We start from the raw sequence: 17,794 nt of genomic DNA on the forward strand, positions 1-17,794 counted from the left end.
GCTGTCACGCGCAGTCCAACGGCCGCGAACGGCACGCGCTCCCTCCCGCCTGCAGGCCCGCGCGTGCCGTCACCAAGGGCCCCTAGCAACCGCTCCCCGCCGAGGAGCCGTCTCCCGCGCACGCTTTTCCGGCCCCCGCTCCCCGCTCCCCGCGGCGGCCGAGCCCGACACTTTCGTTCCGGGGTCTGTGAAGGCCGCAGAGGAAGCCGGCGGCGCTTTGCGGCGAGCGCCCGCCCGCGGAGGGGCTGGAGCCGAGCGAGCGGGTGAGGAGCGGGGCGGTGCGAGGCTCCCCGCCCCACCGCGAGGGCACCAAGGCCAGGGGGGTGGGGGCAAGGAAAGAGCGGGGAGCGCGGCGCGGGGGGAGCGCTTCACCGGGAACCCGCGGCCCGTGAGGTGAGGGGCTGGCGGGGCCGTGCGTGGGGCGGCCTGGCAGCGCTCTCCGCCGTGGGGCGGCCTCGCAGCGCCGCGGCGGCCGCGCCGTGAGGCGGTTTCCGCCTCGGGGGCCTCGGTGTCCCGCGGGGCCGGGCAGTGACGCCCCGGCAGGAGAAGCGCTTTGTTGTTTTGTGCAGACATCCCCGCGGCGGAGCTCGGGGCCCTCAGAGCCCGTTCCGCTTCCCGCGGGCCGCTTTGTGCTCCTCAGGTCCCTGTTGTCACAGGAGGTCCCGGTGCCCTGAGACGGCCGAGCTGCCGCCGCAGGGCTGCGCACCGAGCGCGGAGCGGGCACCGGCAGGACCGCGGGGAACGCGCGTTCCGGCGCTCCGGGAGCTTCTCACAAAACCTCCATATCCTGAGGTTCGGAGCTGTCATAGAATTAAGAACGTGGAGGGTACCTTCCATCGGTAGGGACTGATCTGGGCTTTGGAGATCAGTTGGAGACAGACTTATTTAGTCTTAAAATGTCAGAATGGACATCTGGCTCTTACAAGTTGTGTGAGCTCTATTTAAAAAAAAAGTAAACTGCGTGTACACTGCTGTAACTTTGTGAACAGCTGTGACTTGGAGACCACAGAGGTTTTGCTGTGCGGTTAGAGCAGCATCTCTCCTGTCAGGACCGATAATGAAAGCGCTTGGGGTGTCACAGCCGAAGGTCACAGTGCCACGGGCATCCCATGGAAAAGAACCAGTTTGCGGCTGGGAGCGCGCGGCGAGTGACGGGGCCTCTTGCCCCCTGTGCTTCTTGGGGACACTTGGTAACAGGATGGGCTAGGCTGAGATAACGGGTATATTTGCTTTATCTCAGAGATTCTTAACAGCAAATTGCACTATGTACATATTAGATTTTGTGTTTATTTGAATGGATAGCCCTGACCTTTAAAAAGTCAGAGCTTCTTGGCGCGGAGGGAGAAGTATCATAGCATAGTATTTAATTTTACCAGAAAATAACAACTAATTTCTCTGGGATTAATTTTAATTTTTTATTGGAAAGTTAGCAGAGTGTTTTGGTTTTGTTATTTTTTCAATTAAATTACACTTGGTTTTATTTAAACACTTAATTTTGGATCACGTCTCAGGAATTATTGTTTGTTTGTTTTTGTTAAACATGACTGTTTTGTTACATCATTTCACAAGTGTGATCCCTGACATGAAAAAGTAAACCCAAATTAGCTGAAAGTAAATACCCAGAATGGCTTTTTCCATTTTAAGTGATGCAGCGCAGAGCACAAAAGTCAGTTTATAAGCACTGCAGGCTCTGAGCGGGGGCTGCGTTGGAGACCAGGGGACCCTGAGTGATTAGTCAGAAGGGCTTCACTGCAACTGTGACTACGAACCTCTGCGCGCAGCTGTACGAACGCTGTCTGGTTCGGGTGGGGGCCCACAGTCGTGTTTCTGATATATTACAGTGAAAATTCTATGCCAGCTGCAGAGGGGGAGACAACATCTGTCCTGAAGAAAGCCTGAAAAAAATCCATCACTGTTAGTACATAAGTACAAGCTCGCAGAATGAGTCTAGACTGGGTCAGCACTTATTATCTGGGATATGGAGCAGCAAAGGGGTATTTTAGCTTGTCAGATTAATTTTTCATTCTCAAGCCTTACTCCTGGAAGATTTCTTTTCAATAAATTTGTACAATTACCTTTTCTCTTACAGATTTCTGCCCTGTAGACATTTAAGTCATTGTAAATAGTCACACCGAAGGGTAAAGGGAGTGCTCATCCAGGTAAATAGTGTCTACTAGTGTTTTCACATCTTTTAGATGCTGATCCTAACAATAGGAAAAAAAAATACCATGCTGCATGAGTTAAGTGAGTGGGTTACGTTATCTTAGTAAAATGATAAATGTGCACATACGTGCATTAAGAATACAGATCTCAAGTTCTTTCTACCTGTTTATCTCATACCTTCCTCAAATCTAGAGTTCTTGGTGCGATAACAACCGAATATGATGATTTTATTATTCTTTTTGTTATAGAAAATATCTTCTTTGAGGAGTATTTCTTGCTAAGTATGATCAAATGGAATAATTTCTGGTAAATTAGTCCATAGTATATTGGATTTTTATTTAACAGCTGTTGTCTGTTTCAGCTAACCATGTCTTTAAATTCGTCTGCACTTTTAAATGAAGAAAACCCTCAAGGACCAAAAAGAAATACTGAACGTTTGGAACGTCTAGAATTGCAGACTCCATCATCATTTCAAGATAACCCACTTCAACAGTTACAATTGGCATCGCACGAAGTACTTGAAAAGGCCAAAAAGAATGGGAGATCGAAATGCCCCCGCTGCAGTAGTTCACGGATGTTTTATTGTTATACATGCTTTGTTCCTGTTGAAACTGTCCCTCCCAAAGAAATTCCAACTGTGAAGGTTAATGTTCTTATGGATTTTTTATAACATTCATGTGTTTTTTAGTTGCTGGAGACACAGAACAGACTGTGACCATTTCTTTTATGATTCATTCTTTAGGGACATTCATCTTTAACACAGCTATAACTAAGAATAAACTACAGTTGAATAAGCTACAGTTAAATTATTGTTCTTATTGGAGGATTTACATGTGCAAACACTGACTATGTACCAGTCCTCCCATAAACATTTATATAGCTACTAGATAAGAAGACAAGCTGAAGTCACTCAGCTTCTCATGCAAATGAGTATGTTTTCACTTAGTTCTTAAAAGTTACTTTACCCTCTTTCTCCAGTTTCTAAAAACTCTGGCCAGAACAGAGCATATCGTGAACAAACAATATGATTTGTCCATAACCAAGAGTGACTTTTACATAAAATATGAGCTAAAAGCATGTCTAAATATCATGGTTGTATAATTCAGATAACCACTCTTAAATTATTAATAAAGAATAAAAAGTGCAATGCCCTTCAGCTAAAATACTTGGAGAAACCATCAAAGAGGGCCGTGACATTTTGCAAAGTCACCCAGGAGCTAAAATGCATTTTGAAGACACTGTAATTTGAAAGCATTGTGAAAATACTTTAGAAGTACTTTGGAAATTTGATTTAGGTGTATTTTCATTGAAATGGCTGGTTTTGCAATACTTTATACAGATAAACATATGTATTTATGATCATTATGTAGCTCAAATTAAGACGATTTACCTTATTGTTACTATTTCTAGAGGTTTTACCATGCTACTACCACAGCATTCCAATTATATTCATTGTATACTTAAGTACCTTTTACATTACCTGTGAAAATGCAACAGGTGCTCCTTGTCACTTGTCTCTAGCTTAGTTCTAAGCCTATTAAAGGAAAAACATCAAAAATTGTCAAGTATATCTTAATTACATACCTATAGGGTTTTCACCTGGATTTTGCATAAACTTTTGCACCCGTATATATGATCATAAATATTATTTTTTGTTTGTTTCTTACTATAGTTACCTTTGAAGATTGACATTATTAAACACCCAAATGAAACAGATGGCAAAAGCACCGCTGTGCACGCTAAGCTCCTGGCACCTGATGATGTTGCGATTTATAAATACCCTTGCATTCCAGAATATCAAGAAAAAAGACACGAAGTAAGAAATTCTCTATAAATAGCAGGGCTTTGTGCTGGAGAGATGCAGAGGTATCTTCTGTCCTTGCTCCTGCAGTGGTGCTGGAGTCTGCTGGGAGGGAGCGGGAGGAAAGCGCTACTCTGTTTAATCCAGTCCACCCCATCTTGCTTGGGCCTGCAAATATATAGTGGTTGTAGGCTGTTCCAAAGCTTAGAAAAACTGTAGCACTGTCTGACCACCTTGAATTTCCTGTGTTCACCACCTTAGATAATGGATCGTTTGATTCACTGTGTACCATAAGAAATATTTTGCCCAAACACGTGGAAGTGTTCAGCTCACAGCAAGTTAAGCAGCAGTTGGGTGGTGTGCTTATCATATTCAGGAGCTGTGGTATTTAAACTCCCCTGAAATTTGTAACATTTGCGATTACAGCGAAAACCTACTGAAATGTCACTATTGTCTATCACAGTCAGCACCCCGAAAAAAATAAGCTATGCACTTGGATTTACATGCTCATTAGGTACGATTATTCACTCATTAGATGTGATTAAATTCATCAGGTGTTATTAACCTGAAATCTAATATGTACATATTTGATGTCATAATTAGCACTTTCATTATTGTTGGACTACATAAAGAATAAAATAACAGCTTATAGAGATGTTATTTTCTTTCGGGAATGAGCCATCAAGGGAAGCACAGGTGGCAAAAAGGCTGAAAGGGGAGAGGCTGCAGTGACTGTGTTGTCCCTGCTGTCCACCTCACAGCCTCAGAATGCTGCAACAGCTGCTGAAAAAACACTCAGTAAGGCCATCACTGGCCTGTTTCATGTAAGATAGTTGTGGGACCTGCAATACAGAGGAGATTATTTCTTCTGATCTAAAATTTGGGAATGAGGAGCTATTCTTTGTGGCCTTCCTGCTCCACGTACTGCAACGACAAGTGAAGTTTGAACTTCCCCAGGACTGACACAAGTCTTGGCTGAAAAAACTTCTTTTTTGTAGAAGTATTAGAGTTGGTGGCAGAGGGATGGAGGTGACATTTCATTTAAGATCTCTGATAAGTATCTTTATTCAGTATTTTAATATAGTCTTTTATCCTTTTAGAGAATAGAATATTTTTTAAGAGATACTTTTTCATTTTGTCCTTACTTAAATATTTGTGGGCAGGGATAGAAAATTTCTGTTCTTTAATGAAACAATTCTTGTTCATTAGATTTTGACACTTCAATATTTTTCTCTTTTCTCCATTTAGATAGCACTAATATTTCCTGGACCCAATTCTGTTTCAGTAAAAGATATTGTTTTCCATCTCCAAAAGTACACTAAGAAAAGTGGTTGTGGTAATGACGATGACTGTTCCAAAGAGCCATTTCTTAAGCAAGCAAAAATAGAACCTAAAGAAGAAGAAAAAAATCGAAATGAATGCATCTCAAGCAACAGGAGTGAAGGCACTAGACTGAAGAAAATAATATTTATTGACAGTACCTGGAATCAAACTAACAAAATAATAACTGACGAACGACTTCAAGGTAAAAAAAAAAAAAAACTAATATTGAGATGTTATTGCTACAGAAATGAGTAAGGGAAATTTATGTTTATGTAACAGACCAGAGCATGATATGTGTATACTGAGCCCTATACAGGAAAGATTTAACAGCCTGTTTCAGTGCTGGAGACATCCTGAGCCAAAGACTCCATTACTTTTCACTTCATATAAATTGTTTTGCAAAATGATAAGACTGGTACTAAGAAAACATTTATATTTATTTCTCCTGCTTCTCTGTTGGAACAAATTTCCTCAGTCTCACAGAATGGAAGCCGTCATGGTAAGACAACAGAACAGTACCTTGTATGGGCTCTGAAGGAAGCCAGTAAGATTCCCCTTGCAGGTGGCTCTCTGCCGTTTCAGGAGACCCAGGGCAGCATTTTTGAACACGCTAGTGGCAGACAGGCCACAAGAAGGTGAATGAGGGATCTAGGAGATACAGCACAAGCACGTCACAGCTTGGTTTCTCTTTCTGTTGCGGTAAAGTTCTTTGTTTTATGGTCATTTTAACAACCTCACTCCTTTCCAGACAAAAGGGGAATGAACGCCTGCTGGCCCTCTACACCCTCTGAGAGCAAAAACTTGTAATTCTGCAAAGGTTTTTTTTGTCTTAGGTTCATAACAAGTTTACATTTAAGTATTCTAAATAAAAGCCACAAAAGATAAAGCAGTTTATCAATAACATTCCATTTCCTTTGAGATAAATAGGAGTTTGAAAATACTTTCATTAGTGAAAAAGGTGCATTTAGCTGGGAGGCAGGCGATCAAGTTTATATATAATATATACAACTGCTTACTAGTGCCTGCTTTGCACTGGACTCTCCAAGGAACTTCACAGGCTTCTTACAAGATGAATGTTGTCTTGCTGTCTAGTCAGTTCATTAAAGAATCCCACACATTATACTAATGTATTTGCTAATTAAAATCCTGTTACTAAGTAGTTTAACACAACACATACCCTATCAAATAAATTGAAGTATTACTGTAAAGATTAGAATAATTGCATGTTGCAAGTTAGCGTAAAGCAGTTGGAACTTATTTTAAAAGGATGAATCTAAGAAAAGTAACAGGCAGCCAGGGGAACTGAAGATTTCCATGAAAGCTTATGCAGTATATCAGGCAAAAATTTGTGATTGGTGTTACTTTGGAGCTCTTAAAGAACGGTTTCCAGTTACCCCATGTGAATGCTGATCTGGTGGACTCTTCCCTCCTTTCTAGAACTCTGTTTCTATTCCACCTCTATTCCAGTCCTGCTCCCCTGAGCACTTGTCAGGATTGCTGTGAAGTGTGACGGGTGGCATGCAAGTCAGTCTGTCACATCCACACCCAGGGGAGAATTTTACCCTCCATCCAGCAGTTGAACAGTGTGCACAACCCCTGCGTTTCTTGCTTTCCTCAGTGCCTGTCATAAAGGACATAAGTCATATTAATACTCATTTTAGAGATTGCACTTTTGACTTCTAAGATGAATGGGGCAGAAGTTCCTTAGGCATAAACTGATTAAATTTTTATGTCATACGCACTTGAAAAATAGACAACCATTGTCATTTTTCAGTTCAACTGCAAATGATGTCGTCATCCAACAAAATATTCCTCATATATTAAATTTCAAAAAGGAGTGTTTATCATTCCAAATAAAAAGTAATTGCTGTACTTATTCAGAAAGATTAAGTTACAATGAATACTGGATGGAAACATTAACAGAGCCAAGAAAACATAAAGAAAGGCCTTGTGTTTTGTAAGCCTGCTTTTATATGGAGAGTAAATCTAGCGAAAGAGAGTAAATCTAGAGAAAGCAAATGAGTACATCAATCTTAAAAATAAAAGCCTAGAAAACTTGGACAAAAAATACTTCATATCTTCTTGGAAAAGTGGTGTAATGTATCTTTAGAAAGCAGTTAAAGACAGGAAATATTTGAAAGCTGTTAATGGGAACAATTGATTATTTCATTAAAAGTGATCACTAGATGAGAAAGGAATCCGTTGTGTCTAATGTTAATGATTACTTTCTTATATGAGTGATGAAGCTTATTGGCAACATCAACACAGTTCTTAAATGAACAGATTGCTTTGGTATTTTATCCTGTAAGTTTGATCCACTTTGTATTAGCCAAATGTCTTATTTTATTAGCTTATACATTCTCTTGTAAAAGGCTGAATCATACATCTGCTTTAGTTGGGGGATCATACATAACTAACTGCAAAGCAAACAACTAAATCTGTCTTGCAGTTACACTAGAAAGAATTAAACAGTTTGTAAGTAAAAAGTGTAGAATTAATTACAAGTGCTGGGCTAGAGGCCAATTTGCACCTTAAACTTCTGTTCATAAGCAATTCTTAAACCATAGTGTTATTTTTACTATTACTTGTACTAAACCATCCCATGACATACCATCTGACTTTAACATTCAGAAAAAAATTTACCACCTCATCCTGGTATTATTGACAGGTGTATACACTGTTCTTCGTAATCCAACTGTCCATCCTGCTTACAAAGTGATTACACGTTAAGGTGGTTTTAATTTTGAGTAGTTTGTGCATCTCAAGGAACATAAATATCAAGATACACATTTAAAATTAATCTGAATAATAAAACAGACTATAGTAAAGATTTTAATATGCCCTACAGAGACCAAATTTCTTTCTTTCATCTCAAGTGGGAATGGTTTGAGTTTCTAATAAAATTAATGACCAGGTTCCGTCATACTTACTCCTGAGGAATCCCAGTGAGAGTTCAGTTACTTAACAAGCATAAATGAAACGTGTCTGGCTGTTAGCAAATGTTCCTCAGTTTAGCAAAACTAACAGTCTGAGGAATTCTGTTTTACACCTGAAAGGTAATAGCTTTGCAAAAGATGAGGTTTATTAATCATTTTACGAACATTGATGAGTCTGTGTAGGTCAGGGTGTCACTGTTCCCATCTGACGAGCCTCTGCAGTTTACCGAGGGCGGTGGGGCTGTATGAATGAAGGGATAACCGAAATATGCAAACGTGAGGGTTGTAGCCTGCGATTTACAGCACTTGTTCATCAAATTCCAAAGTGGTCCACAAAGGAGGATGAAACTATTGTCTCTGGTTTACGGACACATAATGGAGGTGCAGGAAGGGAAATTGTTTGCATGCAGCCATCTAGTCAGAAAACAAAACTAAACACTTGCTTGGCATCCCACCCATCAATCCACATTGTCTAATTTATGTCATCCTTTTTTTCTTGACAGGCTTGCTGCAAATTGAGTTAAAGACAAGGAAAACTTGCTTTTGGCGTCATCAGAAAGGAAAGCCAGATACATACCTTTCCACAATAGAAGCAATTTATTATTTCCTTGTGGACTATCATCAGGAGATTTTGAAAGAGAACTACAAAGGACAATATGATAATCTGCTTTTTTTCTTTTCATTTATGCACACATTGATTAAAAATGCCAAGTGTTGTGCAGGAAAAGAGTAAGCTGTCTGTCTGAAGGTAAGTAACACTACATTTTATTTTGTTTCTTTTATAATGATAAACTACACAAACATAACTGGTTTTATCTAACAGAAGTCTGGAAATAGATTGTACTCTTAATAATGGCTACAGTGTTTGTCCAAAAGTGAGCTGCAGACCTCATGTCCTGCACGCTTGAGGCTGTAGAACTGCTCAGGTGAGCAGTCCGATCAGAATTACTTATTTGAACGCAGTTACGCTTTGCTGAACATCGCTGTGTTTGACCTACAGACCGGATCTGCTCATCACAGGGTGAGTATTGCCTGAGGTGGGGACAGGAGAACTCGGCCCCTTTTGCCATAAGGAAAGTTCTCTCCAGCTCTAAAAAGGAATTAGTATGGTAGCTTGTTATTGTTATTAATACTTTGTGTTTCACCCAGTAATACCAATTAGGATATTTAATTGGGGTGGGGGGCAAGAGTGCAGCACAAATACAAAATGAAAGACCACATTAATTAAGTGAATAGAATATAAATTATATATTTTCAAGATTAATTCTGGAAAATTGTCCTAGTAACAGAAAAGAGCCATCTCTTTAAACATTGTTATACAGTGCAGGATTTAGATAGTACCATTCACATACTGTTATATTAAGAGAATTCTTAACTTCTTGGATAATTTTAGACTTTTTCAAACAAATTAGTTACGTTTATTATTATATAATATTATTATTTTGGGGAACACTAACTTAAATGTCATAGTGGCATATCATAATAAAATTTTGTAGATGCCACATACTTGTATTCTAAGCAGCTGAAAGGGCTCATTGCACTGCAGGAGTTGTCTGAAAAACAGAGATCTTTTTGTAGGACCCCAAACAAAGTCATTTGCAGAGACAAGAAACAGGGAAGATGGTGGTTCTGACCACAGAATTTCTCACGAGACTTCCTTAATTTAAGCAGACTATGAATCTGCTGTATTTTTTCTTTTGCAGTAATAGTGTAACTTTGAACAGCACAAATAAGACGTGATCTATGCTGATGAATATAAAGATGCATTTCGGTGGACAATGAAAACATCTCCATTTGCAAAAAGAAATGCTTGTTAGTTACACCAGTGCACACAAACAGCACCGTGAGCAACACAGGCTTGAAGTTAGAGTGAAAAAGAACATTTAAAAATATACATATGTATATATTGAGTTTACGTGCCAGGCAATGAGAAGAAATAAGCCATGTCTCAGTGCTATTGAAACAACACATTTCATATTCGTTTGGTTCTTATTGCTATTGAGAGGTTATTTTGGCTTTTTACGATGATTAATGCTATTTCCTTTGGTATGAATTTTGATAGTCTTTTGACATTTCCATCTGTTCTTGTATTTCTTAAACAAAGATTGTTGTAATGTTTCTTAAAAAAAAAGACAGAAGTATAATAGCTTGAAAAGGAAACTTTCACCCACTTTAAACAAACCAGAATAAAATGAACCTACTGACCTAATGTTTTACAAGAACCAGAGAGAAGAATCTGGGGGGAGAGGAGGAGTTACTTCCAAGACACATTTCCCTGAAAACATGTTTTTTTATTTAAGCAGCAGAGGTCAGATAAAAGCTTATATAAGCTGTTCTTTGTTACTTTTGGAAAATAGTTTCATAAGGTTAAAAATGGTTTCAAAATTTAAGTTTTGTGTACCTCACTTTATTTGAACAACGGGAATTAATAGTCTATTCCAAAAGTAAGTTAATTCTCAGGTGAAATCAATGTACAGAAAAGATTTTACATCTGGAACACCATGTCCAGGAATTGGGTTCAGATTCTCCTTCTTCCAGTGCAACCTCAGTGTAATGCAAGAGTCATTCTTATACCAAATGACAGAGGCACATCTAATATCTGTAATTATGTTCTGTTGATATTCCTGTGATAACCTTGTATGAGAGCAGGAAGGAGGTCATTGTCACTTCTGCTGCGAATCTGTTCTGAGCAGCAGATGTAGTTGCTCCTTCTCTCCCATCTCCTGCTCTCCCCTCTGTTAAAATATTTAAATCCTCTAATTGCAATACTGGTATAAAAAGCCAAACCAACCAGGTCATCTACCTCACCCTGAAAATGTCTCAATACCACCAATACATTTTTCCAGCTTTGAGGCTGAAGACTAATTTTGTTCCACCAAATGAAAGCAAACAAGTGGTTAATCCTTTCAAGTGCAATTAGCAGCACTGACCTCCCTGTTCTTTAAAATGAGGGTCATGGGGAGGTAAAGGCCAGTTCTGGGCCTTTTCTTTCATATCAGAATAACCCTTCACTAACTATCTCTTCTGTTTCCAAAAACATCAGAGAGCAAGGAGGAAAACAGGCTTCTACTTCCATTAGCAGTAACTTAAACAGCCATAAGTTAAAGGGGGAGGAAAAGGAAGAGCATCTCTATCTATCTCCTTTCACAACAGAAGACATCTGGCCCCCTGTGGGGAGGCCCCAGATAACAAAGAACCTGTCATTACAAACCTGCGCGATGTGTTCAGAGAACCGTTTTACCTGCAGTCTGGCTCATTCATTTCCTGCCACCAAAGCCATCTGCTTTTGCTTATTGTGGGTATTTTTGTTCTTTGTTTGGCCAGGAGCATGAAGTGGCTTCACTTTAGCATGCCTGTATGCTTGGTCAGAGGGAGTATTTAATCCTTTCTTCAAAATTAATAAGAGGGAGCTGCATAAAACAATTCCTTTCCTGGAAGGCAGCATGAATGTCATCCAAGCCTAGGTTGAATAAAAGGTCATGTCAGTGCATGGGGTAAAGATACATGGAGACTGAAAAGAGATGGCAACTTGTAATCTACAGCAGAACCTTCCAGAGCACTTGTAATCTCACCGGATTTAAATCCTTTGCTACTGCTCGACATTTTTGCTTTTTCCAGTCGAGCTCATCTGGTTTCCCCGTAGGCTTCTTCAGGCCCAGCTGCAGAGTAACACAGCAACCTGTTCTTGCTTTTCTCTTGCACTGAGCTTCAGCATTTTGCTTGAATACTTTAAAAATCAGTCTGTGTTCATAAATATCTTCATAGCACACTCACATAAAATGTGATGTGAAAATCCATTCCACCTATCCCTATCTTTGAAAATACCAAAATGAGGAGGGGGAAAATTTTCCTATTAGTTTCCCATCATTTACTATAATGCATTTATTATACTCCCAGCTACCATTAATTTGTGTCTCAAAGCATTCCAAGAAGCTGCGCAGCAGCTGATTTCGTCAAACTTGTTTTGCAACAAAGCCATTTTGCAGCAAAACCGTGACTGCAGCAGCATTACAACAGGAAAGCTTTTCCACTAAGATGAAAAGATTGTGTGGCAGTAAGATGCTGATCTGTTGATACCAAAAGATGAGATCACAGATTAAGGTATTGAACTACTCAACATAATTCCTGATCCGTTATCCCTTGCCTTGAGACATTATTTTAGTAAAACTCCAATCTTGCCGTTAGTATGAATGTTGATTTTTACTGGTGACACTAATACCAACAATTCAAAGTGTTTATACGAAGAATTTACTACATGCTTCCTGTTCACTCGCTGGGAAAGACAACACATCACTGCCACTTTATGGGTTCTGAAGAGGAATCAGATGCTGTAGAATTTTGAAAGTTGTGCATCACATCAAACTCTAAAACCACTCATAGTGGTGGTGTTGAGTCTCACAGCAAGAGGTGGAAACTGCTTCTCTAATGCAAAACAGACACTGTATTTTCACCTCACTGAAAATGGACATTTTTGTCTTAACTTCAGTAATAGTGGAACTGTTATCACATTCAAATCAACTGTGATTTTTTCTGCTGACTTTTCAGACCACTGGTCTTGCAATAGGATGTTAGAAGATAGCACAGAAGAATGAAGAGAATCCTCCACACCAGTATACCCAAGATTGAGTCCTAATCAATGTAGGATCCTGTGCACTTCACTTACTTGTAGTTCATTTCTGCCTCTGAGTAACATGTCTCTACATATGAAGCTGGGCCCATAAGCCAGTTGAACTCAGCATGGAATCTAAAGGCTGAATATTATTACTTCAAAGGTTCTGATGGTAAAATTTCTGATTTTCTGACAAGAGGGACAGAAGAGCTATACATAAGTATGTGTACCAGTGTAAATATGAATATATACTTCTCTCCCAGCAATAAATGCATTAGGACACAAGCCAAAGATTTTTCTCCTGTGCTGTTTCTGTCTTAGGGAACATAAAGACAATCAAAGTGTGTTATCAGTTTACCAAATTAAATAATAAACCGTTAGATATACAGAGCAAATGTATACTTTAATAAGATACAGACATAGCTGACCCTGTTAATGTAACATGGATATGTAATTTGACTAGGAATTCATTTGTTAAGTTTGGACACAATACCCAGCACAAGCGCTGAATTATCGCTCCAAACAATACACTGGAAAAACAGATAATATTTCATACGTTTTCACCATTGTGAATATTGCTGCTAATAAGTCCAGTGTAATTCCCTACTCTTATCTTGTAAAATATCACGTTTTCTTTGCATATCCAAGCAGCACCAAAGTATTAGATTTGTAAAAGAAAAAAGAAAATAGGGCATGCCAAAAGAGGCCAAAGGGGTAAACAGGTTATTTCAAAACAATTAAAAGAGTAAAACTGCAAAATAAATTTAGAGAGTTTTGAATTTCACAGAAATTCTGCCTCACCTGCATGGCAGCAATGCCATTCGTGCAGCAGAGAGGAGGAGCAGGAGTGCACCCACCCTGCTGCTGAGGAGAAGACGTTTGTCTCCAGTAACCATGTGCACGAACACCTGCAGTGAACACACACACAGGATGGAGAATTCATATTATATATCATGCAACATCATGTTTTCTTTGCTGTCTTGTGATTACGTGCTACCAAATAATCAAACCAGAGTCAACGTTTCTCAGATTTTTTTTTTACTTAGTAATATGCAATCGGTTTATAAATTCTGTGGTTTAGGCCACTATTTACTCAATTTCAATGTGATTTTATTACAAACAACAGTATGTAAATCTATTATGTAACTGTAAATTTTATAATATACCTTCTGTCCTACCAAACTGAGGTAAGACCTGGATTTTACTCTGTGAGAATACATTTTTGTGCATATGATCTGGAATAACATGTAACTTTAATAAACGAAGTTGTCTGGGAGTTAAATAACACAGACCCTTCATTTTTTCCGACATTTGATGTCTCAGTACCATCTTCAACAGACATGCTATCAAAAATTATTAGATACAATCTCTAGTCATATTAACATCTACATCTATTAATGTCTACAAGTCATGGTTTTAAACATAACTTTATGACTTGAGGCTTTCATTGTAATGAGTTAGGCTGGTTACCATATAGAAAACCTTACTTCTACTCAATGAAATATAACAAGGGTGAGTGCAAAGTCTTGCATCTGGGCAGGAACAACGCCAGGTTCCAGTATAAGTTGGGGAATGACCTATTAGAGAGCAGCACAGGAAAAATGGACCTGGGGGTCCTGGGGACAGCAGGGTGACCATGAGCCAGCACTGGGCCCTTGTGGCCAGGAAGCCAATGGGACCTGGGGTGGGTTAGAAGGCGGGGGTCAGTAGGTCAGAGAGGTTCTCCTGCCCCTCTGCTCTGCCCTGGGGAGACCACACCTGGAATATTGTGTCCAGTTGTGGCCCCTCAGTTCCAGCAGGACAGGAAACTGCTGGAGAGAGTCCAGCACAGGGCAACAAAGATGCTGAAGGGAGTGGAGCATCTCCCGTGTGAGGAAAGGCTGAGGGAGCTGGGGCTCTGGAGCTGGACAAGAGGGGACTTAGGGGTGACCTCATTAATGTTTACAGATATCTAAAGGGTGAGTGGCAGGAGGATGGAGCCAGGCTCTTCTCGGTGACAACCAATGGTAGGACAAGGGGTAATGGGTTCAAACTGGAACCCAAAAGGTTCCACTTAAATTTGAGAAGAAACTTCTTCCCGGTGAGGGTGGCAGAGCCTGGCCCAGGCTGCCCAGGGGGGTTGTGGAGTCTCCTTCTGTGCAGACATTCCAACCCGCCTGGACACCTTCCTGTGTAACCTCAGCTGGGTGTTCCTGCTCCATGGGGGGATTGCACTGGATGAGCTTTCCAGGGCCCTTCAACCCCTGACATTCTGGGATTCTGTGATTCAATTAAGATCTAAATTATTTAACACATTCCTAGGATGCACTCCATTTTGAAGTGTCCCATATAATCAGCAAGTCTTTTTAAAGCCATATTTGAATGCCAGCCTCCCAGCCTGAATGTCTGCTTTAGTAGTTTCTGGAGCTATTTGCTTTAGAGACAGATGCTAAAAAATTGAGCAGAATCAGACTTTCTAAGTCGGAAAAAAAGAAGTATCCTTAGTGTTTTTTCTACAGAAGAACAATACTTTAGGTTCCAGGAAAAAAAAGTTTGCTCAAGCTGAAACTACAGACTTAATTTCAAATGTTGCTGCTAATGCTAGATAAAAATTCTGTATTTCAGGAACATCATAAATGTTTTATTTCTTTCAAAAGTCATTTTTGGGGATTCAATTTCATTACTAAATTGTTTGCCAAATGTAGCATGAATTTCAGCTGACCTAAACCTGCATTTTCTAGTGGTTGGCCTATGCAGCTGAAACATTCTAGCCAAGCTTTCTCTGTTCACAGGCTTCCTTTGGGCCAAATAATGCTGCACAGCCAACCTTTTCATATTTACAGCAGACAAGGAAGCAACTTGATACAGCTTCAGTGTTCAGAACCGTCGTGTAAATCAGCTCAGTCTACTTGAAGCAGTTGGATCGTGCTACTTCCTCTTTTAACCTCACCCAAAGTGTTTACAGTATTGGCTTCAATCCGCATACCTGTGTCAGTTCAGAGTACAAAAGCGCTTGCATTCTTTGCCATCATGACAGTTGGCCAAAAATATAACAGAAACCTTTATATTACCAAAATCTGCCTCTTTTCCTTGAATATGACTTACTTTATTCTGGGTAACTGGTTTAAAACCAATGCCTGAAGCAGCTGCCAGGGAATTTGCTGACAAAAATATACTGCCACATTCTTGAGTGCAGAATAATCTGTAACATGGGCATAGCCTAACTGATTTTGCTCATTTTAAAATCAAAACCCATTAAAAAGATATAATGGGATAAGAAAAAAAATCTTGAATCTTTTGAAGCCCCTGAAAACTAACACAGTAGATGAAAGCAAGGTAACATGCAAAACTGTAGCGGTTCCAGCATATGCATGGTCCTATGGAAATGACCAGGATTTCTTTTTCTACACCCCTGCAAAGTTCTGCTCTCCCTGTATAGGCCATTTTCAGTTAAACTTGTGTATATTCATCTTGTGAGACATCAATTTAGAAGAGACATTTGTTGTTTCTATACATGCTGGCACTTTTCTTGTGAGAAACAAATATATCATAACTAACGCTGGACTGAACTCTGTCCCGGGTTTTTAGTACCTTTCTTTGCTTTCCCAAGTTCCAGCACTGCCATGCCAGTGTAACAGAACTGGGATCTTCCTGTGCTGCTGTCATTTGCACCAGTGGCCAGAGCCAAGTCTGTATCTGAGACAAAAAGGAAATATATTACAAAATGTGTTATTATGAAAGGAAAAGCCACTGCTTCAAGTTATCAAGACAACACCAAAGCACATTAATCAAGCCTACAGTAAACAATGACAGTTTGTTGTTTCATCCGAATGAAAATATTAGATCCATCTGTTGGTGTTCAAACCTAGAATTGAATCTTGGCAGATACATGTGCTAATGAAAACTATTTAAAATATTCTGTGCATTCTCTGCGTAAGATATCACGAAAATAAATACTCTTAAGATTTAAGAGGCAGTCTTACACAAGGCTCTTGTGAGGTTGCTAAATAGATCACATATGTGCAATCTGAGGATGACGTCCATTATGTTTTAATGTAGTTTATTTCAACACTTTGCACTTATGGTTCAAATCTACAGTCTATTCTGTTCAGTTCCTCAGCTCCGCATGCAAGAAGCGCTCCATGTACCCACAATCCACTGTCAGTCCAGCAATTCATGGTTTAGCAGTCCAAGAGATTCCGCAGCTTGGGTGAAGATGGTAGAGCACAGCTCTCAAAATTGCTAATAATTCCTCAAACCTCTAGCTACAGTGCTTATGAATGGCCTATTTCTAGACTATTGATCAAGAAATGGGCCTTAGTTTAGAGCTGTAGCACCAGCAGTATCAACTAGATCACCCTTATCCTCTTATTCATTCAATCCTTCAAGGAACTCTTACTAGGTTTGGGAAACATGACATCTGCAAAAGCCACAGTGATTCCCCATGTGTCTACCAATTTTTTTTTTTAAGTTGTTCACAGTTTGCCCAGTAAAGTCAAGCTTAGCAGTCTGTACAGCTGTTCAGTCTCCTAGAGTCCTTATTCAAGTCAGCATCACATTCCAGCTTCCATGTCTCTTACCCATTTAAGCCCAGGGCTGGCTGTGCGTCCCCAAGCCTGGCAGCCACAGACTGCAAGGACGTTCTGCCCGTACCATCTGTATCACTTCTGCAGCAGCCCTCCAAGTGACTGAGATGCACGAGCCAAAGGAATTTAGTGTACTGGTACATGGAGAACAGCTTCCAGGTGTAAACCAACCATAGGTGTACTTTGAGCAAAGAGAGGAATAAAACCAGTCAAACACAGAAATGTCTGTTTTCCTGGCAGTTTTTAAGTTCCTAAAATGCTCACAAATATAATGTCAACAAACTTATATTGTGAGATACAACAACACAAGCAGATTAGCTTCATTTACAGCAATGAAGCTACACCTATTTCAGGTTATGAAAAGTAGATAAAATGATCTTGCATTTCCAGACTGAGT

The 17,794-nt window shown here is 39.9% G+C and overlaps 1 protein-coding gene across 4 annotated transcripts; it reads left to right on the forward strand.

Moving 5' to 3' along the window:
* On the forward strand, window positions 1–14,108 carry DTWD1 (DTW domain containing 1). 4 transcript variants are annotated; one of them, XM_082061148.1, is made up of 7 exons: window positions 2–263; window positions 2,090–2,159; window positions 2,525–2,806; window positions 3,836–3,979; window positions 5,213–5,489; window positions 8,727–8,971; window positions 12,769–14,108. In XM_082061148.1, the coding sequence occupies exons 3-6, from the start codon at window positions 2,531–2,533 to the stop codon at window positions 8,954–8,956; spliced, it is 927 nt and encodes a 308-aa protein (XP_081917274.1). In that variant the 5' UTR covers window positions 2–263; window positions 2,090–2,159; window positions 2,525–2,530; the 3' UTR covers window positions 8,957–8,971; window positions 12,769–14,108. The 4 variants fall into 4 exon arrangements, with proteins under 4 accessions (XP_081917275.1, XP_081917276.1, XP_081917274.1 ...); XM_082061149.1 differs by lacking the exon at window positions 2,090–2,159 and having other exon boundaries at window positions 1–263; window positions 11,267–14,108; XM_082061150.1 differs by lacking the exons at window positions 2,090–2,159; window positions 12,769–14,108 and adding an exon at window positions 9,927–11,260 and having other exon boundaries at window positions 1–263.
* The last annotated feature ends 3,686 nt before the right edge of the window (window positions 14,109–17,794 follow it).

The sequence above is a fragment of the Streptopelia decaocto genome, assembly GCF_964273445.1.
Source record: "Streptopelia decaocto genome assembly, chromosome: 9".
Lineage (NCBI taxonomy): Eukaryota > Metazoa > Chordata > Aves > Columbiformes > Columbidae > Streptopelia > Streptopelia decaocto.

Excerpts from the sequence above, each read along its gene's own strand:
- DTWD1 (XM_082061149.1), top strand. The coding sequence starts at position 2,531 with ATGTCTTTAAATTCGTCTGCACTTTTAAATGAAGAAAACCCTCAAGGA. Across the intron at positions 2,807-3,835 it reads AAGAAATTCCAACTGTGAAG|TTACCTTTGAAGATTGACAT; the intron begins GTTAATGTTCTT and ends TTCTTACTATAG. Across the intron at positions 3,980-5,212 it reads ATCAAGAAAAAAGACACGAA|ATAGCACTAATATTTCCTGG; the intron begins GTAAGAAATTCT and ends TTCTCCATTTAG.